Raw genomic sequence first — 23905 nt, forward strand, 5'->3', positions numbered from 1 at the left:
TTTCCCATTGTCTCCTTCTAATGTTTCTATGTTGATGTCCCATTGTTATACTCCCAATGATATTCGAATGTCTCGCACAACTCTGTTCAATGTAATCCATAACCTAGTCGTAACAAATGTATTTCTATTATTCATGTCTTATTGTAAGCCACACTGAGCCCGCAAATAGGTGGGAAAATGTGGGATACAAATGCAATAAATAAATAAAAATATATTGCACACATTTTTTTTTTGTTTTTGATGATATTGAATTTTGAGTGGGATAAATTATTTTATACACTGATAGTGGACTTTTGATACATGTTATTAAAAGCTAACATGACCCCTTTGTGCTGAGATCAGTGAGAAAAAAAAATCCTGTTTTTGTTTGGAGTCCCGCTTTTTGTCCTATTTAGATATATTAAAGTAGGATATATATTTATATAGGTGTTTAACTTCCCTTCAAAATGAAAGAGATGTGAAATGACTTTCTGTTTTGGACTCTTTTTGAGTGGCGTGATACTGGTCTTCCAATGTTTGATTTATCATTCATAGGTGCCATCGTTATGGAACGACCCGATGTAAAATGGAGTGACGTGGCTGGTCTTGAAGGAGCCAAGGAAGCACTTAAAGAGGCTGTGATTCTTCCCATTAAATTCCCTCATCTCTTTACAGGTAATGTTAGGAATAAACGTTCCATGTATGTTAGGTTGCATCTGCTACCACATGGGGCACGGTAATGTGGCTGTAACAGATTTCTGGATTTTATTCACAGTAAGAAAGGATTTGTTAGTTCACAAGAAAAGATATAACCAGCTCTGATTCCCTGGCATGTACTGACTGCTATGAGGGGAGATTGAGTGTTCCATTCTGCTGCTTATTAGATCTCGGGTACCCAGAGTGTGTGTTTGGATTCTGTACTCTTCAAATGCTCCTTTTGTAAATACATTCTAGTACTATATCCTCTGTTTCATTAGCTTCAAAACAGCATCAAGATACTACATAGCATCCTCCAGAGCAAATACAAATATTACTACCCACCTGCTACACAAAGCACAGCATACTGATATTCTTTGTGAACTCGGTGGCTATTTTGTATTGGCTAAGCATTCATGGAGCATACAGATTAACTATAGTGGGGGATTGGGGGTACCTACAAAAGGTAGCTGTCTGAAGGAACAGACAACTGGCAGGATTTGGAAGCTGGAGGTGATGGTAGGGACAGAAGACAGAAAAGCAGATCAGTAGAAGATATATTTGAACTTTATTATTGTTGTTTCGTACAAGAATATTGCCCAGCACAGGCCGTGTTTCGCTCAGCAGGGCTGCGTCAGAGGCTATAAAATAATAGAACACATAAAATAACAAATATAAACATCATATAAAAATGATATAAAAAAGTATATATAAAAAAAACTAATCAACCCCGCTATTTTTTGTTTTGTCCTTGGAGCCACTGCTGAGGATCATTGCATCTACCCAGGACCTTGAGGGGGTCACCTTGACAGGTCATGACATCAGGGTGTTGGCCTACGCAGATGATCTGCTGGTACTATTGAAAAACCCTACCCAGAGCTTAAGCAGGCTGCTGCAGATAATTGAACAATTTGGGAACTTTTCTGGCTTTAAATTAAATTTACACAAGTCCATTGCACTTCCCATTCTACCGGACGTCAAAACATCTTGGCCTGGACAGTTTCCCTTACAGTGGGCGCAGGGCATGATTAAGTATTTAGGAGTATGTATTCCAGCTGATTTGTCCCAGTTATACGAGCTAAATATACAACGCTTATTAAAAGACACTGAAAAACAATTGCAGGCATGGGGATCCCTTCCACTCTCTCCTGGGGCATATTGCATTGTACAACATGATTGTAGTTACAAAGTGGCTCTACGTTTTTCAAATTCTCCCGCTTTACTTAAAGAGGGGGAAGAAAAGAAATTAATGAGGTTAATGCAAAAATTTTTGTGGGGTGGGAAGAAACCCCGCCTTTCCATTCCAATACTGAGTATACCGGTAGAATATGGGGGTTTGGGACTACTGAACATGAAATATCTAACAATAGCTAGTGGCATGCGCCACATCACTGACTGGTTTCGCAGAACACAGGACCATACAAATACAGAACTGGAATTACAATTATACCCAGAAACGCACTTCAGCAGCTATTTGCACACGATGGGACTACCATTGCTGCCCCTACTGAAGCATACAGGAATAATGACATCAGCAAATGCAACTTGGAAATGGATCTGTAAATTACACGGATTTTCTTCGAAGGTTACACCATTCTTGCCAATATGCGTGAACCCTGCCTTTGCACCTGGAAGGCTATATTTGGTGTTCCGCAGATGGAAAAGGAAAGGGATAGTATACTTGTTACAAGTACTTACCCGTGAAGGACAGATAAAGCCATTTCAGGAGCTCTGTGCTGAATACGCCTTGCCACCCTCCGATGAGTTCTATTATGCACAGCTAAAGCATTATATACGTTCCTTGTCCTGCGAGGCGCTGGCGGAGGATGTCCAGGAAGAGTTGGCAACAGCATTCTCTTTAGAGGCACAGCAAAAAGTGCCCCTCACGTTCCTTCACAGGCACATCAGGGACACAGTTACCGAACTGGACTATGCCAAGTTACTGGCTGCCTGGAAACGAGATATCCCCATGGCCCTTACATTGCCTCAGTTCAAGTCCCATGTGCTTACAATGCGCAAAACAATGAACATGACACAGCACTGGGAGCTACAATACAAATTTGCTCTTCGACTCTACATTTCTCCCAGAAGAGCCTTTCACATGGGACTCTCACCTTGGGGAGAGTGCCTCAAATGCAGGGATCCGGGGGCCACCCTTGGGCACATGTTTTGGTCCTGCAAGGGCATAGTCCGATTTTGGAAGGAGCTAGTACAATATGTTTCTGAGATGTGGAAGGCGGGCTGGAAGTATGACTCGGCGCTGCTCCTGGGCCATCCTGTTCTCATACACCCTGTCCCATCAAGATTTACCGCTTTTGTATGCAAAGCTATTGTAGTGGCTAAACAAGCAATACTCTCAGAATGGCTTACATACAACTACCCTACAGTATCGCAGTGGCGTGTGCGTATGATAACGTTACTGCGGGTAGAGAGGATGGGAATTACAGACTTTAAAATGAAGACTGGAGTGCGTTTCCAACTCACTTGGACTCCCCTTTGGAATACTCTGACTCCAACTGCCAGGAGTAGACTGTTAAACTTCTAGATAGTGCCTTGTACCCTGCGTTATTATGTTCATTTGATGCCATAGCAAGGGAAACAAAAAGGGGGGGGGGGGGTGGGAGGGGAAGGGAATGGGAGGGAAGGTTAATTCCTATTTGTTGGGGTAGAAGTACTATGTGTTAGTTTAGCCACATGGGGGGAAAATATCAGATGTTCATACATGATGATGATAACTTTTCTTCTTAAGTTTTGAATAAAAATGATTGAAACATAAAAAAACTAATCATAACAGCTGAAATAATACTATACATACCCACAATGCATTTTGAAAAACATTTATGTACGTATAAATTTATAAAAAGCGAATGAGCTAGTCTATATACAATCCAATAATGAATAAATATTGATAATAAAATAGACAAATGATTAGATACTAAAACAGATAAGTTTGCGTAACCATACAGAAGAAATATTCCTAAATGTGTACAAGAGTTTGACACATAACGTATACATAATAGAAAATGATGGTATTTCTAAACCATATAAAAATAATAATCTATAATATGTAATTGGGTATAAACAATGAATAAATAAATTGAACAACATGTAGAATCAAAAGATCTGTATTGCATACATACAACTACAACTAATTCTGTAGACACATAAAAGGTAACATACCTATTGTATATACTGTATTGTATAATTCTTGTGTAAAGCATATAAAAATAATAATCTAATATGTAATTGGGTATAAACAATGAATAAATAAATTGAACAACATGTAGAATCAAAAGATCTGTATTGCATACATACAACTACAACTAATTCTGTAGACACATAAAAGGTAACATACCTATTGTATATACTGTATTGTATAATTCTTGTGTAAAGCATATTGTTTCTGGAACAAAATTGAAGATGGGATATAATAAATACAATAAATACAGTATGAGCCATGACACATCTGAAATGTAAAAATATGTAAAAGTGCAACTTACTTGAATAACTTCACCAAAAACATAAATACCAGCATGGGTCGTAATCCTCCTCATGAGAAATGACCTTAATTACAGACAAAAAGGAAAAAAAGAATAAAACATTAATACGCATCGTCAAGAAAAATATGCGCTGCACAAAGTGATATTCATATTAAAACGCTGTGTATAGATTGCTAGCGAATAGACTATGAAGGTCACAAGAAGCCATTAATTGCCACCATTGGCATTAAATGAACTGAGTTCCAAATTGAAACACAGCACCAAAAAATTAGGTAAAACAAGGTGAATTCACTAATAAGGATAAGTTATAGCAAACGGTACATTTTAAATAAAAACATTTGAGTTTTTGAGTCGTTTCCCCCCCCCCCCCCCCCCCCTTTTTTTGAGTTTTTATTTTAAAAATGGCAGATATTCTGGAGAACTGATAGTGCCTTTCCGATGCGACTTATCTGTGCTCTTTGAAGTGTTTACAAGCATGCGAAACGAACGTCATTTCTCTATTTTTTTTATCACTATTCATTATTTGATTGTATATAGACTAGCTCATTCGCTTCTTATAAATTTATATGTACATAAATGTTTTTCAAAATGCATTGTGGGTATGTATAGTATTGTTTTAGTTGTTATGATTAGCATTATGTTTATATTATTTTATGTGTTCTATTATTTTATAGCCCCTGACGCAGCCCTGCTAGGCGAAACACTGCCTGTGTTGGGCAATATTTTTGTATGAAACAACGATAATAAAGTTAAAATATATCTTCTACTGATCTGCTTTTCTATCTTCCATCTTGGAATTTGCAGATCGTTTACCTTGCTGTTTCTTGGTGATGGTAGGGATATGCAAGTATGAGAATAGTGGAGGTGGGGCTAGAACTGGTGGGACTTAGTTTGGAAATTCTAATTTGGATTGTGGATATTGTGGAACGATGATGCTACAAAGGTAGAGCAAGTTTGTAGATATTTGCTTTTCCACTGCAAATTTTATTAAAAGTATATTAATACAAAAATTTACCACATGGTTTGAGTGCATGCAGCATTCTGCCTAGAACAGAGCTTCCCAAACATTTTGGGCAAGGGCTCCTTATTACTTAAAAAAAATATATCAAGGGTCCTCCCTTCCCTCATTGCTAAGCCTGTCCCCCAGTAGTCCTTTTTCTATTTCCTCTTCATGTCTTCTCAGTGTGTCTCTCTTCCACCTTTTTCCCTCATCATTCACCAGAAGTCTTTTTTTTTTCCCTTTCTCAAGCTAATTTTCACCATTAGTATCTCCTCTTACTACTACTACTACTACTACTACTACTACTACTTAACATTTCTAAAGCGCTACTAGGGTTACGCAGCGCTGTACAATTTAACATAGGACAATCCCTGCTCAAAGAGCTTACAATCTAAAGGACAAGTGAACAGTCTTCTCATCTCTCTTGCTTCCATTCCATGTGACTGCTGCTTTTTACGGTCTGCTCAGCCACCTTTGCCCCCCATCCTCATGGCAGTTATGCTTCCAGCCTGCGCAGCCACCTCCAGGCCCAACCCCTTTAGCTGCTGCTGTTTCTTCCATCCACTGTGGCTACTGATGTCTGCTGCCACCATTTCTGCAGCCACTGTTGTTCCCATTACATAGCTTCCCACTATTCGAGAACCAGAGAACTGAAAACTGAGCTATAACACCTCTTGGCATCCAGTCCAGCTCCTCAGTATTTTCTGTCTCGAGCAGGTGGATGGACATTGGACATACTTTTCAGCCTGTGATTTGCTCCTGTTCCAATTGGTCAACTGGTCCCCCAGTTGAGCTTTGCGGGTGGCTTGAGTCTGGATGTCTTCAGATCGCTGTCGCTGGTGCCCCACTCTTCCTTCCTTTCACCTTTCCCCTGTTTCCTGAGGAGATCTCCGTTTCCAGCACAACAGCCTTTAAAAAAAAGTGAAAAAAGAGTTTTGAGAGTGGGACAGTCCTGGGACAATGGGAAAGTCCTGATCCTTTCTCATCTTGGCTGAGACTTGTGGAAACTGAGCTGGGGAGGGGGGAGCAGCTGGCAGTGGGAAGTTCGACTAAGGTTAGACCCGGAACCGCTTTGAGGACTGCAAGTTGTATTTGGTACAGCGGAGGGATCCTGACGCACTGATCGGGGCCACGTTGTGCTGTGCTTCTGACAGTCTGGATGAGTGGTGACTCTAATGGAGGCAGTTAAGCGGTGTTCTCGCTGTGGGACCCAACACTGATCGGGACTGCATTGTGCTTTGCTTGTGACTTTTGTGGAGGCAGTTAAGCGATGTTCTCAATATGGGACCTAACGGCTGGCGTAGGGGTGTTGCAGTGCATGAAGCCAGGAATCCCGTGAAGGAAATGGTTGGCGGCAGCATGTCTTTAAATTTGGTGCAGCATCTGAATATGCCGGGGACTTCAGGCTCTCAGGCAGATACAGTGTGCAATTTGATGCAGGGGAACGCGGGAAGGGGCACCAATTTTGTCGGGGCCAACTGGCAGTGAGGAATAGCATCTGATCACATGCAGAGCACAGCCGCCATGTTACAGCCTTAGGGCCCGACAGAGCATTCAGCTTCTTCGGGATCTTTTTCTCTGGAGTTTATATTGCTTTTACACCAGGCCTGTTTACTGAAACAGGGACAGTTTGAATTGCTGCGCAGGGTGCTTCAGTCTCTCGCCTTGATTCCCTCCCCTCTGGCTCCCAAGAAATCGCATTTAGACCTCCAGGAGTGGACAGAAGAGGCTATCTCCTACTTCTCCCTCCTTAACTGGTGTGGCCTCAGTCTGTTCTGAGTAGTCATCATTGAAGGAGTGTTTAGAGGAGGGAGACCTCCTTCCTGAGGAAGGGGATAATCTGAAAGTACTGAGGTGGTTTCATAAAGTGGAGCTCAGTACTCTTATTTCTGAGGCACTGGCAGTGCTTTCCATTGAGGAGCCTTCTGCTTTGGCGTCATGAGTTCCATGTTTATCGATCACAAGGAAGCTTAAAGGTCCTTCTAAGGCCTTCTGATGCATTCAGACATTCAGAACCTGATTACAGCAGAATGGGTCTCACCATACGTAGAACTGAGAGTGGGAAGAACCATGACTCGCCTCTACCCGTTAGTTCCGGAGGAGAAAGAGAATCCTTTGAGGACAAGCAGGCCATTGTATTCTCACAGCTGGGTGATGTCATCTGAAGGAGCTTGGTGCGGATACTGGCTAGCGAGATTAACTTAGGACTTTAGCAGCGTCCCACCACACGTGTGCTGGTGCCTTCCTGCCCCACGTTCGCGCATAGGTTTCTCAGTCTTTGATTTTCTTCAGAGTAGGGAGGACTCGTCATCGTGTTCGCCTCTCCATGCAAATTTTCTCTCATTCGCAATGCCTTCCCGTGCAGTTGTTTTTCTCCTTTTCTTTATTTTATTTTGTTTCCCTTTAATTTTAGTAGCTTTTTTTCATCTCTTAAGGTTTCCTTTCTTTTTCACAAATTGCTAAGCCCGTTTAATCTGGAACACTGTCCTCAGTTTGAATGCTGCTCCTTTTTACTGTTCACAATTGAGGAGTTTAATTTAGTCCCAATTCATGATGTCCCAGAAGACCCCCAGTGGCATCAAAAGGTTAGGCCAATGTAACCTGTGACGGACCCCCAACCTTGGTGACTCCTCTGGTGCCTTGGGCCTAACCATGAGCCTAATTCTTGTTCTCTCTGTTTGAAAGTCCAGTTGATGACACAGAGGGTGCAGCATGTCCAACAAGAGACTTTTTGGCTCCTTGGTTTATCGACATTGGCACCGGAAGCATCAACCTCAATGGCTGCCAAGATTTCAACATCCACTGGGAGTGCAGTGGCATCAAATGTCTCTACCTCCCTTGACATCAGGAGTTTAGGTTAGGCCCCAGGACTGGTCAGCATTGGACCCGACACCAAGGGCAAATCCAGGTTTGTCATAATCCTTGTCACCAAAGGACTGTGATGCTTAGCATCGGGGGAAGCCCAAGAAGTATAAGCACCAGTCCTCATCGACTGTCCGTGCTGGGAGCACTGGGGCATTGGCATTGCTGGTACCTGAGAAGCGTTGGCACTGAGAGGAGAGCCCCCCCCTCTTTGGAACAGATGCCACTGCACAAGTCTTCGGGCAGCGAAGTCACTGCTACCGAACCTGCCTCTCTTCTGTCTCCCCCACCTTTCCTGATGCCTACATTCAATGAGCAGTTCCAAGCCATGTGCAGAGAAGAGCTGGCGCAGATGCTGCAACTGCAAACTGCTCAGGCTTTGAGGGCACTTGAGCTAGCTGCAAATTAGCCCCAGATTTTTCCTGAGGCTCTGTCCATGCCTGTACAGAGATCCTCGGCACTCTTTGGGGTGTGGACATGGTTCCACTGATCAGAGGCAGGCACAGATTCGCTAGCCTGGTCTGAGTATGGTGAGGAGTCTGAATGGCATTGTTCATGGGACTCAGAAGAGGACCTTCATTACTTCTCGGAAGAAGAGTCTTATGGGATACCTTCTGATATCTCCCCACCTCAAGAGAGACGTAAATCTCCACCTGAGGGTCTCTCTCACTGGTTTTGTGCTTTCTGTTGGAGATGGAGGAAGAGCCCAGGGCAGAAATGTTCACTGTCCTGGACTACGAGTCTCCTCCTAAGGAAGAGTACATGGTGCCATTGCACCCTATCCTTAAAGGCATACTCACAAAGAATCCCCCTCCAGGAGAGCATAGCTGCACTCCGTAATCATCCTGGACGACTTACCGAAGGGCAGAGACTGAATTTTTAGCAACACAGGTTTACTTGTAACCTCCAACAGGTAAGTTCTTCAAATAGTGTTCGGTTACGCCCTGCATTGGCGTCAAGGACCACCAAATTTCCCACCAAGATAATTGTACATCAGCTCTCAGCACAAGCAAGTACTTGTAGAGTAAGTCTCTGCCCTTCTTCAGGTCAATGAGGTTGAACCCTTACCATCAGGGGAAGAATGGAAGGGATTCTATTCCAGATACTTCCTTGTGTCCAAAAAGACGGAAGGATTTCATTCTATTCTAGACCTAAGGGCCCTGAACAAATTCCTTGGTAAAGAAAAGTTCAGGATGATTTCCCTGGGCATTCTTCTTATGATTCAGGGAAATGATTGGCTATGTTCTCTGAACTTAAAGGATGCTTATACCCACATTTTGGTACTTCCCAGTCACAGGACGTATATCAGATTCTGGGTAGGGAAATACCATTACCAGTACTGCATTCTGCCATTTGGCCTTGCATCAGCTCCATGATATTCACCAAGTGTCAAGCGATAGTTGTCCTATCTGGATAATTGGCTGGTCAAGAGCACATCTCAGGATGGGGAGTTAGTCAATGTACCTAACTATTTGGGTGTTGAAACTTCTAGGGTTCGTCAAAAACCACCCTAAGTCCTACCTCCTGCTCCAGCGATTGGAGTACATAGGAGCCCTGCAAGCTCAAGCTTTTTCTTCCACATCGAGAGCAGAGACCTTAACAATCGCCTCGCAATTCTGAAGCAGCAAGCAGGTCAAAGCTCGGCAAATGTTGTTGAGATTGATGGGCCACATGCAGGGCCGTGCCGATGCAGTAAGCGAGGTAAGCGCTGCAGGGGGGCGCCCACCTCTGGAGGGCGCCGCCGCGGTGCTTACCCTCGCCCCGCCGAGGCCTTTAAATCTTTTGGTCGCCCCGGGTGTCACCAGAAAGGGGGGTGCCGCCGCTCCCGCTGCTCTTCATCCTGGCACACCCCCCCCCCCCCCCGCACCAGCCCTTTAAATTTATTTGCCGACGCGATAGCGAGCGCAGCACCTCGTGTGGAAGTAAAGGAAGCGGATCCGATCATCTCATTGGGCCTTCCCTCACTGTCCCGCCCTCCTCTGACGCAACTTCCTATTTCCTCTAGGGCGGGACAGTGAAGGAAGGCCCAATGAGATGATCGGATTTGCTTCTTTTACTTCCACACGAGGTGCTGCGCTCGCTATCGCGTCGGCAATTTCTTTTTAAAGACGGGTGGCAGGGAGGGAGAAGACGAGGCAGGGTGGGGGACAGATGGGGTGACCGTGAAGGTGGGGGAGGACTCGGATAGCAGAAGGGACTGGGTGGGAGACAGATGGGGTGAGGGGGACTCGGATGGGCAGAAGGGACTGGGTGGGAGACAGATGGGGTGAGGGTGGGGGGCACTTGGATAGCAGAAGGGACTGGGTGGGAGCCAGATGGGGTGAGGGGGACTCGGATGGGCAGAAGGGACTTGGTGGGAGACAGATGGGGTGAGGGTGGGGGGCACTTGGATAGCAGAAGGGACTGGGTGGGAGCCAGATGGGGTGAGGGGGACTCGGATGGGCAGAAGGGACTGGGTGGGAGACAGATGGGGTGAGGGTGGGGGGCACTTGGATAGCAGAAGGGACTGGGTGGGAGACAGATGGGGTGAGGGGGACTCGGATGGGCAGAAGGGACTGGGTGGGAGACAGATGGGGTGAGGGTGGGGGGCACTTGGATAGCAGAAGGGACTGGGTGGGAGCCAGATGGGGTGAGGGGGACTCGGATGGGCAGAAGGGACTGGGTGGGAGACAGATGGGGTGAGGGTGGGGGGCACTTGGATAGCAGAAGGGACTGGGTGGGAGACAGATGGGGTGAGGGGGACTCGGATGGGCAGAAGGGACTGGGTGGGAGACAGATGATGGGGTGAGGGTGGGGGCACTTGGATAGCAGAAGGGACTGGGTGGGAGACAGATGGGGTGAGGGGGACTCGGATGGGCAGAAGGGACTGGGTGGGAGACAGATGGGAGAAGGGGCATGGAGCTGGAACTGGGGTCTGAAAAGTGAGCAGGAGGGAGAATGGGGTCATGCCTGGGGCAGGGGTGGATGGGAGAATCAATGGATCTGGAACTAGGGGCAGCCGCAGGTGGGAACTGGGAGCCGAAAAGAGGGGGCAGTGAGAGAGGGGGGATAGATCCTGGATGGAATGGGGAGTGAGAGGGAGGGCAGACCCTGAATGGATGGGAGGGGGAAAGAGAGAGGGCAAATGGTGAATCGAAGGAGCAGAGAGAAAGGGCAGACAGTGGATAGAAGGGAGTGAAAGAGCAGACAGTGGATGGAAGGGGGCAGAGATAGAGGGCAAATGCTAGAGGGAAAGGAGAGAGAGAGGGCAGATGGTGGATGGAAGGGGGAGAGAGAGATGGCAGACTGGGGCAGATGGTGGATGGAAGGAGCAGAAATAGAGGGCAGATGTGGATGGAAGGGACATTAGAGAGGGCAGACACTTGAGAGCAGAGAGAGAGCGAAGACAGATGCTGGATGGAAGGAAGACGGTGAAAAGAAGATAAGGAAAGCAGAAACCAAAGACAACAAACTGTAAATATATATTTTTATTATTTTGCTTTAGGATATAGTATTTTAGCTGTGTTAATAAATGTTTATAAATAGAACATGTAAATAAGGTAATCTTTTTATTGGACTAATTTTAATACATTTTGACTTAACTTTCAGAGAACAAAACCCCCTTCCTCAGATCAGGATAGGATACTGTAACAGCACTATACTGTATTGACCTGAGGAAGGAGATTTTGGCCTCTGGAAGCTAAATGTATTAGTCCAATAAAATGGTATTATTTTATTTTCTGTATTTGTTTTATTTCTATGTGTTAATTTGTAAAGTGGTGATTAGTATTTGTTAGTTTTTTCAAATTTACATCTGCTGTCTTTATATTTTGCACAGTACTAGGGGACATTTTCTGTTTCTGTGGTGTTGCATTGTATGCAGAGTCTGGCATCGGGGGTTCAGTTTAATTTTTGTCTAAATAGAAAGTTTATGATTACTTATCCTATAGTGGATTAGGGTGTATCTGTGTTTGAAAAAGACATGGCTTTCAGTTGGCATTGACTGTGCAGGATCTACGATCTGTACTATTCTGTCTGGTTTCGTTTTACAATAGGTGAATTGATGTTCTAGTGCTCACTGTAGTGTTTAAGATGCTTTCCTTTTCCTTGTGTAACTCGTAGAAATGACTGCTTATGGTATGGTAAAATTGCTCTATAGGTCGTGAGTGTTTTGTATTCTCGGTATGCCTAGTACTGGATTGGGGGGGGGGGGGATGTTAAACAATGACCGGCCCCGGGTGTCAACTACCCTAGCTACGCCACTGCTGCCGACGTCTCCCTTCCCTTGCACTCGTTGGTTCCCTCAGTGTCCCGCCTTCTTCTGACGTCAGAAGAAGGCGGACACTGAGGGAACCAAGAGCGCAAAGGGAAGGGAGACGTCGGCAGCGCTCCGCTTTCACTGACGCTGCTGCGACCGGAAGTAAAAGATTTAAAGGCCCCAGGGTGCGGAGGGAAGGGCAGAGAGGCATGGATGGGAGGGCAGGGCCCAGGGAGAGGACAAATTGCTGGAAGGGGAGGGGAGAGAGGATTGCTGGCTATGGATGGAGGAGGGAAGGGCAGAGAGGGACAAGGATGGACATGGGGGCCCAGGGAGAGGACAAATTGCTGGAAATGGAGGGGAGGGGATAGAGGAGGCAAGGATTGCTGGCTATGGATGGAGGAGGGAAGGGCAGAGAGGGACAAGGATGGACATGGGGGCCCAGGGAGAGGACAAATTGCTGGAAATGGAGGGGAGGGGAGAGAGGAGGATTGCTGGGTATGGATGGAGGAGGGAAGGGCAGAGAGGGACAAGAATGGACATGGATGGGAGGGCAGGACCCAGGGAGAGAGGAGAAATTGCTGGAAATGGATATAGAGCAAGAAATGAAGAAGAAAGGAGGAAAGTAAAGAAATAAATGGAAAGGAAGCCCTGGAAATGGAGTTAAGAGGACATATAGCAGCAGAATCAGATACTGGACCAGCATGATTGAAAAAAGAAAGTCACCAGACAACAAAGGTAGAAAAAAATTATTTTATTTTCATTTTAGCGTTTGGAATATGTCCACTTTGAGAATTTACATCTGCTATCTTATTTTGCAATGTATAGCAATTAGTTTCTAAGAATATTGCTGACAATTCCTTTCAGTGTGGCAAGTGGTGAGCGATCATTTTCATGGGGGGGGGCGTGATCATTTTCACGGGGGGGGGGGGGGGGGGCGCCAACTGATAGTCTGCAGGGGGGCGCCAGAGACCCTAGGCACGGCCCTGGCCACATGGCCTTAATAGTGCGTTGCACTCCCTTGTCATGTCTCCATTTGACAGAGGCCCAGTGGACCCTAGATTCCCAGTGGTCTCGGGCAGCTGGGAATCTAGCAAATGTCATCCAGGTTCCTCCAGAGTTGACTCGTGCCCTTCTTTGGTGGACAATTCGATCAGATTTGACTGTTGGGACTGCTATTCCAAATTCTACCTCCTCAGAAGGTGATAACAATGGATGCATCCAACTTGGGATGGGGAGCTCATATTGATGAGCTTCACACCCAGAAAACTTGGTCTCCTCAGGAAACAGATCTCCATATCAACTTCCTCAAGCTGAGGGCCATTTCTACAAAACCAAATTACTCTCATTCAAACAGACAACCAGGTTGCAGTGTTCTATATGAACAAGCTGGGGGTTCGGGATCCTACCCCTTGTGTCAAGAAGCAGTGGGACTATAGCAGTGAACCCTCTTTCACGGAAAGGTACTCTGAGCCATATACCTACGAGGAAAGGACAACTGCCTGGTGGGGAGACTTAGCAGGGGTTTGCAACCGCACAAGTGGTGTCTCAACATGGGCGTAGCCTGCAAGATCTTGGGGCACCCCCTTGGATCTTTTTGCCACTTATCTCAACAACAGTCCCCCGGTTCTGTTCCAGGCTCAGGTCACACAGCAGACTAGCGTCAGGTGCCTTTCTCCTACATACCTCTCCATGCGTATCCCCCAATATCTCTCATACTACTACTACTACTACTTAACATTTCTAAAGCACTAGAAGATTTTGCTGAAAATTGAGCAGGACCAGGGAGCTATGATCCTAATCATGCCTTACTGGCCAAGACAGATCTGGTTTCCGGAGTCTCACTCCAAAGATCTGTGGAAACTGGAATATTTTCTGGCCTTTCTTCACACAGAACGAAGTATCTCTTCTGCATAAAAAACCTCCAATCCCTGGCCCTCATGGCTTGGTTGTTGAGATCATAGAATTGAATCCTTTGATTTGCCAGAGGGAGTCTTCCACATTTTGCTGACTTACAGGAAAAACTCCTCTAAAAGGTGTTACTAATTTAAGTGGAGGATGTTTACTGTCTGGTGTGTGGGCAAGGCCTTAGATCTCTTCACCTGCCCTTCACAAAAACTGCTTGAGCAGCTCCTGCACTTCTGTAAGGGTTCAATTAAGTGCAGTTAGTGCTCATCACCATGTAGGAGGTAAGCCTATCTCTGTACAGCCTCAAGTTGTGCTTTTCATTTTCAAGGTTTGTTATTAACAAGGCTCCCTGTCAGACCTCTGTGTCATGGGATCTCAACATTGTCCTCACCCAGCTGATGAAAGCTCCTTTTGAACCCTTTGGTTCCTGTTTTATTAAGTATTTGACCTGGAAAGTTGTGGTTTTGGTGGCGGCACTTCAGCTCGTAGGGTCAGTTTCACCTAGGGTTACCATATGGCTCCAGAAAAAGGAGGACGGATTGAGCCAGCCGGGTTTTACTTCCATTGCTTTCCATTGAAAGCAATGGAAGTAAAACCCGGCTGGCTTAATTACTTCCATTGAAAGCAATGGAAGTAAAACCTGGCTGGCTCAATCCGTCCTCCTTTTTCTGGAGCCATATGGTAACCCTAGTTTCACCACAATAGAGTAGTTCTCGGCACACACCCTTAGTTCCTTGCTATGGTAATGTTGGTGTTTCTTAATCAGTCACTTGACCTACCAACATTTTCTCCAAAACCACATGCCCATCCTGGGAAGAGTGTACTGCATACCTTAGATTGCAAGCAAACCTTAGCCTTCTATCTGGAGCAGACTAAAGCCCATAGACAGTCCAGCCAGCTTTTTGTTTCTTTTGACCCAAACTAGATGGGGGTAGCCATCGGCAAATACAGTCTGCTAGCCAGTTAGAAGTTGAGCATCTCCTTTACTTATGCTCAGGCTGGGCTGACTGTAGAGGATCATGTCAAGGCTCATAATGTTGGAGCCATGGCTACATTAGTAGCCCACTTGATGGCAGCCTCCATAGAGGAGATTTGCAAAGCTGTGATGTGGTCATCTGTCCACACATTCACATCTCATTACTGCCTTAAGCAGAATACTTGACGGGATGGCTGGTTCGGGCAGGGAGTCCTGAAGAATTCTATCTCCTTACCACCATCCACTCAAACTTAATGCCTCACAATTGCTGCTTAGACTTTCTCGTTAGTCTGGTTACCAACTCAAAATGGCGTGTGGCTCATATATTTTTGATGTCACAAGCCCTCACCATAGCTCCTCCTCATCGGCCATGGAAATGAAGCTCCTCCCCTGACCATGTAGACCCAATACCGTTGTGTTCCTCAAACACACCCTCGATACCCAGACTATACCAAAACTTTCAGAAAAATTGATTCCATTCGATCCTTGAATTAAGTCATTTAGGATGAATTGTCCGTAGACTCTATATCCATCGTTGTTCTTGCTGCAATAATATCAATTTTTTATCACTTCCTTTGGTGTTAAACAGTATCTGCTGTAGTACTACACATTTAAAGACTCAAAAGTGTGATTTTCTGCAATACAGTATGCAGCTAACGGTTCCGTCATTTTCCTAATGTGGATGTTACTCTTATGCTCAATAAGTCGTGTAGTCAATTTTCTTGAAGTTTGCCCTACATAAACTTTATTACACGGACAGACAATCCCATAGACCACCCACTCAGAGGTGCATGTCGTCTCCTGACGGAGCCTGAATTTCTTGCCTGATTGGAAGTCAATAAACTCTTGTGTGTCCAATATCATATCACACATCGCGCAATTCCCACGGTCCTCGTGTCCTCTTTCTTGAACATTCCTTGCTGGACTTCTTCTTAAAGCTGCAGGTGCCAGAATCTCTTTCAAATTGCGTCCTCTACAATAAAGTTCACTTTTAAATAGTATATGTCTGGGTAAAACTTAATAAAGTAAAGCCAACATTAAAGAATTAGCTACATCTGAGTAGTAGCTTGAGCGTAAATATTAGTGGAGGTTTTTTGCCTATGATGATTGAGGGGGCTCCCTAAAGTTGATTAAGGCGTGGCCTGAAGAGAGTGGATGTGGAGGGGGGAGATAGGGAGGGGGGACTGCTCCTGGAGAATTGAAGAATAAGATGGGAAGGTGTAAATGGGTTTGGCAAAGCGCCTTAAAGCTGAAAAGGAGTGGGGTGGTGAGCTGGGATGTCAGCTCAGGGTATTTCATTATCTGCTTGATACCTAGGGTGATCCTGTGCAATGATAATCTGAGATTTGGGTCATTGAATGTGGACGGGATCCATTCCCCTGTCAAGCGTACCAAGATTCTGTCCTATTGTGCTAAGATGAAAATAGATGTATTATTTCTGCAAGAGACTCATCTTTCACAGACAGAACACCAAAAACTAAAAAGAGGCTGGGTGGGAGGTGGTCGCATCGTCGTTTAATAGGAGACAAAGGGGTGTGGTTATCTTATTTCACAAGAAGCACCATGTTAGCATGCATAAATTGGTTCAAGACCCGGAGGGCCGGTTTGTTTTGTGGCTGGGAAAAGTAGCGGGGCAGAAGATTGCACTTTGCTCCATATATGCACCAAATGTGTACTCTCATTCTTTTTTTTTTTTTTCAAATCTCCTGGCACAGTTGGTTTCGATTGATGGCTATCAATTGATAATGGGAGGTGATTTTAATATTACAGCGGAACCCTCAATAGACTGTAAGCCAGCAAAACCAAGATCGCCTGCCTGGAAAGACAGGGGAGTGAATTTTTTGACGCGTGAATTGGGGCTGTTAGATATTTGGAGGATTTTGCATCCAGAATCCCATGAGTATACCTTTTTTCTCAAAGGTCCACGTGGTATATTCCCGATTAGACTATCTGCTTTTAGACCCCTCCCTTCTCTCAAGGGCGGGGGCGGCAGATATAGTGAATGGAGCGGTGTCAGATCATTGGTTGATATGGGTAGATGTGCATTGGTGGCAAGGTGGAGAGGCGCGACAGTGGCGCTTGAATCCAACTCTGTACTTAGACCTTGAATTTAGAACTTTTTTATTTGTAGAGGTGGGACAATTATTTGGCGGAGAATGATCCTTAGTCTGTGGATCCCATAACTTATTGGGAAGCAGGAAAGGCAGTGATGCGGGGACATATTTTGGTGTACACAGCGAAAACAAACAGAGAGCGGAGCCGACAATTAATCACTTTGTCTAACCAGCTGCAGCAGCTGAGAGGGCAGCATATCCGTACCAGAGAGGAGTGAGTGAGGCGGGAATACTGGGCCATACGCAGGCAGGTCAATGATCTTCTGAATGCAAGGGCAGCTCATGACATCCATATGTACAAATACAATCTTTATTGATGGGCAATAAAGCAGGGAAGCTGTTGGCTGCGTTGGTGCGAAATAGAGGGGCAAAGCAGATTATAGCTGAAGTCCGCTCATCCGAAGGGAAAGTGGTGGTATCGATAGAAGGCATACAGGAGGAGTTCGTGAAATTTTACAAGGCATTATATAATAAAGGAGAGGTAGATAGCAGAGGGAGTCCTTCTTCCGGGGCCTTTCCCTCCCTCAGCTGACGCAGGAGCAGCAGGATGCATTGAATGCTCCAGTGGTGGGAAGGGAGGTTTGCCAGGCGATTAAGCATCTGAAATTAGCAAAGGCACCTGGACCAGATGGGTTAGGGCCTGAGTTTTACAAAATTTTGGGTGTGAAGGTATGCCCTCCCTTCCAAGAGCTGTGTCATCATCTATGTGCTGCTGGGGAGGCTGGTGGAGGGTTGACTCATGCTCATATTGTGGTGCTTCCTAAGCCTGGGAGAGATATGGAAATGTTGGGATCTTATTGTCCGATATCTCTTCTCAATCAAGACATAAAGCTTTTTGTGAACATCATGGCACATAGGCTGGGGAGATTCCTACCTGCATTAATACACACGGATCAAGCGGGCTTTGTGCCGGGAAGATATGCGTCTTCCAATGTTCTTAGGGCCTTGACGGTGCTGCAGATGTTGGGAGGCACGCCGGGAGATGCCATTATTACAAGCTTAGATGCGGAGAAAGCTTTCGATAAAATCCTGTGGGATTACTTGTTTTGGGTGCTTCCTCAATTTGTCATAATGAGAGAGTTCCTGGGGGGAATAAGAGCTTCGTACAGCAACCCTACAGCCCAGATTTTGATCAACGGAGCATTGTCGCAGACCTTCTCACTAGAACGTGGCACGAGACAGGGGTGCCCGTTATCGCCCATGTTATTTGTGTTGTCGCTCGAACCTTTCGCTATTAAAACAAGGCAGTCTGATAGGATTAAGGTAATCAAGGTGGGTTCTCAGGAATTTAAAATAAATATGTTTGCTGATGATATGTTCATTTATCTGGACGAGGCCACTGAGACCGTACCCGGCTTGATAACCTTGCTCTTGCAGTTTGGATCTTTTTCAGGGTTGCGGATAAATTTTGACAAGTCGGAGGCTCTAATGGTGTCTTCACCTTGTGCGTGCAGGCAGTTACCTACTTTTCCCTTTGCTTGGTCATCGGGTACTTTAAAATACTTGAGGGTGTATCTTCATAGAAATTTGAGTGTAATACACCGCAGAAACATTCAGGACAAGCTAGATAACCTCAAGGTGCTATGTCATCGCTGGCGAGATTTACCGCTTTCATTACTGGGCAGAGCAGCGTTAGTCAAGATGATCATGCTGCCCAAGATACTGTATTCTCTGCAGATGTTAGCCCTCTGGATCACAAAACGAGACGAATTGTACTACAAAGGGTTCACTGGGACCTTTGTATGGGCGGGGCGAAGGGCAAGAATAGGCTTTACTAAACTTACGCTGGATAGGGCACGGGGAGGGTTAAATCTACCAGACCTACGTTTATATAATGTGGCGGCTATGCTGCGGTGGATTTATGAATTGCACTCGGGAACATCTAAATTATGCTCCGCAGGCTATTTGGCAAGTTGAGGCGCTCCCACACTCGGCATTAACCTCTTGCAAGGGGGCGTGAGAAAGAAGGGGGGTCTAGGTTTTCTGCTTCAGCCTTTGAGACGGGCATGGACTTGGTGGAGAAGGAGTTTAGGGGGAGCGTCGGGGTCGTCTCCATTCTTAGCAGCGGTGGATAATCCCCATTTTCTGGCAGGGCAGGAAGTGTCGCGCTTTAAAACTTGGGCTCGAAACGGCTGCCGATACGTGGGGGATTTCACAGCCCCGGGGGGGGGGGATCTTTCCCTACCTTTGAACAGGTGCAGTGGAGTTTGTCGCAATCTGATTTTTTGCCCTTTTTACAATGGAGACATTACTGTGCGACATTAACCCCTGAAAAGACACGGGGGCCGATTTTCTCTTAAGTTGGACAGGATCGTTTGTCAGGTTCCAGAGCATGCCAATAAACTGGCTCTGTGGTATGCCATGGGAAGGGAGCAGAAGGAGGTGTCTTTTTTTTTTTTTTTTTTTGCTGGCTTAGCACGGTGGTGGGGAAGACAGCTGGGGGAGGAAGTCACAGTGGAAATGCTTTCCAATTATTTTAAGTGGACGTTTAAAGTGACTTCCAGTGCAAACTTACAAGAAAATGCAGTTTAAGCTGCTACATGGTGCTTTCATAACCAGGGAGAAGGGCAAACAAATGGGGTTATGGGAAGATAATACCTGTGTGCACTGTAAGCATAGAGTGGGGATGCTTGTTCATACCTTTTTGGAGTGCACAAAGCTAGGTGTCTTTTGGACGAGGGTGGTGGAGATATTGGAACATATGCTAACTGCCCAGGTTGAGTGGTCCAGGGTGCTGTTGCTGGGAGATGAGTCTTATTTAAGTGAACAAGGCTTGTCCCATTCGCAAGTGCATTTTACCTGCGTGGCACTACTGCTAGCTAGGAAAACTATATTAGCAAATTGGGTCACCGAAGAACCACCGAATGTACAACATTGGAAGGGTAGGATGGCACAGATGGTGCGCTGGGAGGAGGAACGCACTAAATCTGCTGGACAGAGAGGCCAAACGTATAGATCACTGGCAGCTTTATGCAGTATTGAACCCAGGAAAACAAACTTCTTCAGGAGTGGGCGGGAGGGGGGGTTAGGAAGGGGGGAAGAGAGCAGGGGGCGCTGGTTGTGTGGGGGAATATAAATATAAAACAAGGTAGATGGGACACTGAACTGTTATATGTTATATACATGTGTTGGCTAAAGAAGCTATAAACAAAGTTCTCTCAATTGTTGCCCATTGAGGAGGAGATGTCAGCTAAGCCACACGCAGGAGGACCAGATGCTGGAGATACATTTTGACATAATGTTCCTGTCAGTGTTATTGCTCTTGCATTGGATATATTGGTGATGTACTAAAATGTTTGGTGTCCTTAACCTTAATAAAAATATTTTCAAACAAAAAAAAATACTGACCTCAACCTTGCTGTTCAGCTGCCTGCCTTTGTGCTGATTTCTTAGGTAAGAGAACACCTTGGAGAGGAATTCTGTTGTTTGGACCTCCAGGAACTGGAAAATCTTACTTGGCAAAAGCTGTGGCCACTGAAGCCAACAACTCTACTTTCTTTTCTATATCTTCTTCGGATCTGGTATCCAAGTGGCTGGGAGAGAGTGAAAAGTAAGTAGATTTACTTTGTAGAACTGTGTTTTTTTGATAGCTCTTCCAAAATATACTTAAAACTGATTTCATGGGTGGTTACTGATTAGCATCTTAGGCTGAAACCATAATTAAGCGTTAGTTTCCCAGCTTGGAAATTTGTTTTTGCATGCAACTGTTTCAATACCCATCTGTGTTTTGGGTTAACCTGAGTTTAAAACTTTCTTTTTAATTGCAGATTGGTAAAGAATTTATTCCAACTTGCTAGAGAAAACAAACCCTCTATTATCTTCATTGACGAGATAGATTCGCTATGTGGCTCAAGAAGTGAAAATGAAAGTGAGGCTGCTAGACGAATTAAAACAGAATTCCTAGTCCAAATGCAAGGTAACTCATTTGGTTTGAGGGCAAAATTCTTATGAGGAAAGGCTGAATAGGTTAGGGCACTTCAGCTTGGAAAAGAGACAGCTGAAGGGGGATATAATTGAGGTCCAAAATCCTGAGTGGTGTAAAATTTTTCACTCTTTAAAAAAGTACAAAGATCAGGGGACACTCAAATTACATAGAAATACTTTTAAAATAAATAGGAGGAAATATTTTTTCACTCATAGAATAGTTAAGCTCTGGAACTCATTGCCAGAGGACAGGGCCGACTCAAGAGGTTGTGGTGCCCTGGACCAACTTTTGTTTTTGCATTCTCCCCCCCTCCCCCACTACAGGAATTTTCACAATTCCTCCCTCACCCCACCCCCATACAGCAACGTGCACAATTGGTCCAGCATCCCCCCAACCGCCAGCGGCTCTTCTCTCCCATTCCCACCTGGTTTTACCTTTTTCCATTTTCAGTAAAATCTTTGGTCCTGCAGTCATGGCAGTGGTACTGAAAAGCTACCTTTGGCCTGCACCAGGCCTTCCCGCTGACCCATCCCAAACAAGAAGTTGCATCAGAAGGCCAAGGAAACGGGACTTGTCAGAGGGAAGGCCCTGTGCAGGCAGCTTTTCAGTACTACGGCTGCAGGGCCGAAGATTTTACAGAAAACAGAAAAGGGTAAAACCAAGTGGGAACGGGAGGGAAGAGAGCCACTGGGGGGAGGGGAGATTCTGGACAACATGCAGGCGAGGAGTGAAGCAGACAGAAGGCAATCCATCAACCGTGATTACATTTTTTAATCACTGTTGATAATTAACGTATTGATCACGATGTTAACCACAATTAATGTGCAGCCCTAGTAAGTACTAAAAAGCTAAGTATTAACCTATGGGCCGGTGATGTCATGGGCTCGGGCGTTTGGCGCCCTTTAGCACCAGCACCCTGGACCAGAGCCTCACCCGGTCCATAAATTAAGCCAGCCCTGCCAGAGGATGTCATAACAGCAGTTAGCGTATTTGGGTTCGAGAGGTTTGAACAAGTTCCTGGAGGAAAAGTCCATAGTCTGTTATTGAGAAAGACATAGGGAAGCCACTGCTTGCCTTGGGATTGGGTAGCATGAAATGTTACTGCTGTTTGGGTTTCTTCCAGGTACTTGTGTCCTGGATTGGCCACTGTTGGAAGCAGGATGCTGGGCTAGATGGACCATTGGCATGATTCAGTATGGATGTTCTTATGACATGTAATCCCCAAGATAAGCAAAAGTGCACTGTATGCCATGTCGATTTTAGATCATTTGTTTTAGCTCACCAGGCGTCAGCTGAGGGTAAAACTCACTGTGGTTCATTTCTTCCTCATTTCCTGGAGTAGCCCCGTCCCAGTCTGATTTTCAGGATATCCACATTGAGTATGCATGATTGATCTGTTTGCAAATTATCTCATGTATGTTCATTGGGGATATCCTGAAAATCGGTGTAGTTTAAGAAAAACTGTTTTTAAGTCGAACTCTTAAGCTTTTCTGTTTTACTGTAGTCTGTAAGCTGAAACTACATATGTTGCTGTAGCTTTGTTGTATGTATTGGTAGTTGAGATCAGATTTATAACCAGAGATGTCTGCCTTTTTAGCTACTAGGGTATATGGAGCTCTAGAAGGAGTAAGATATAAGATGATGGTCAGAAAGGAGGAGCACAGCCAGTGGTGTGCTGGTAAAATTTTAACAACAGGCTCTCTCCCCAGTCCACCTTGGCGTCCCCCCCCCCAAAAAAAAAAAAATTGCAGAGTTGGCTATACCCGGGGAGGGGAGGTGCGGCGGCCAACACATTACTCTCTCCAGGAAAAAAAAATTAAATGATCCCAGGTTCCAATCTAATTCATGTTTAATATGGGATAAAATGCCATAAATAAGTAAATAAACATAAACTTTTAACGTTCTCAAAGTGAACATATTCCAAACACTATAATGAACATAAAATTATTTTTTTTCTACCTTTGTTGTCTGGTGACTTTGTTTCTCTGATCATGCAGGTCCAGTATCTGATTCTGCTGCTCTCTATCTGTTCCCTTGACTCCGTTTCCAGGGCTTCCTTTCCATTTATTTCTTTTCTTTCCTCCTTTCTTCTTCATTTCTGGTCCTCCGCATACTTGACTGTACAGTGGATCCAGCTTCTGCCTATTTTCTCCATCCATGTGCAGTTTCTCTCCTCACTTCCTTTTCCCTCATCTAATCTCCTTCCTCTATCTTCCCTCCATGTCCAGAATTTCTCTTGCTCTCCCCGCCATCCATGTCCTGAAACTCTCCTCTCTCCCCTGCCCCTCTCTATCCATCCATACCCAGCAATTCTCTTCTCTCCCCTGCCCCCTCTGCCCATCCATGCCCAGCAATTCTCTCCTCTGCCCACCCATGCCCAGCAATTCTCTCCCCTGCCTCCCTCTGCCCACCCATGCCCAGCAATTCTCTCTCCTGCCTCCTCTGCCCATCCATGCCCAGCAGTTCTCTCCCCTGCCACCCTCTGCCCATCCATGCCCAGCAGTTCTCCTCCCTCCCCTACCCTCCCGCTCCCATCCAGGTCTAGATGTCCTTCACCCCCCATCCTCCCCTGCCGCTCCCATCCGTCCGTTTCAATTACCTGCCTCGAAGCGCCGCATTTTCTAAAGCCTGCCTGCTGCCCGTCTCCAGCTGCCTGCCTTCCCTGCTTGCTTCTCAGGAGTTGGTTCGCGCCCTTAGTCCCGCCGCGG

The 23905-nt window shown here is 45.5% G+C and overlaps 1 protein-coding gene across 1 annotated transcript in view; it reads left to right on the plus strand.

The window, feature by feature from the left end:
- Window positions 1–23905, plus strand: part of VPS4B (vacuolar protein sorting 4 homolog B) — a 121300-nt gene that overhangs the window by 49289 nt on the left and 48106 nt on the right. Inside the window, exons 5-7 of the mRNA XM_030207500.1 lie at window positions 535–654; window positions 20666–20822; window positions 21040–21188. Of these exons, the coding sequence (XP_030063360.1) occupies window positions 535–654; window positions 20666–20822; window positions 21040–21188 (426 nt within the window). The remainder of the gene's footprint in view (window positions 1–534; window positions 655–20665; window positions 20823–21039; window positions 21189–23905) is intronic.

The sequence above is a fragment of the Microcaecilia unicolor genome, chromosome 1 (assembly GCF_901765095.1).
Source record: "Microcaecilia unicolor chromosome 1, aMicUni1.1, whole genome shotgun sequence".
Classification (NCBI taxonomy): Eukaryota; Metazoa; Chordata; class Amphibia; order Gymnophiona; family Siphonopidae; genus Microcaecilia; species Microcaecilia unicolor.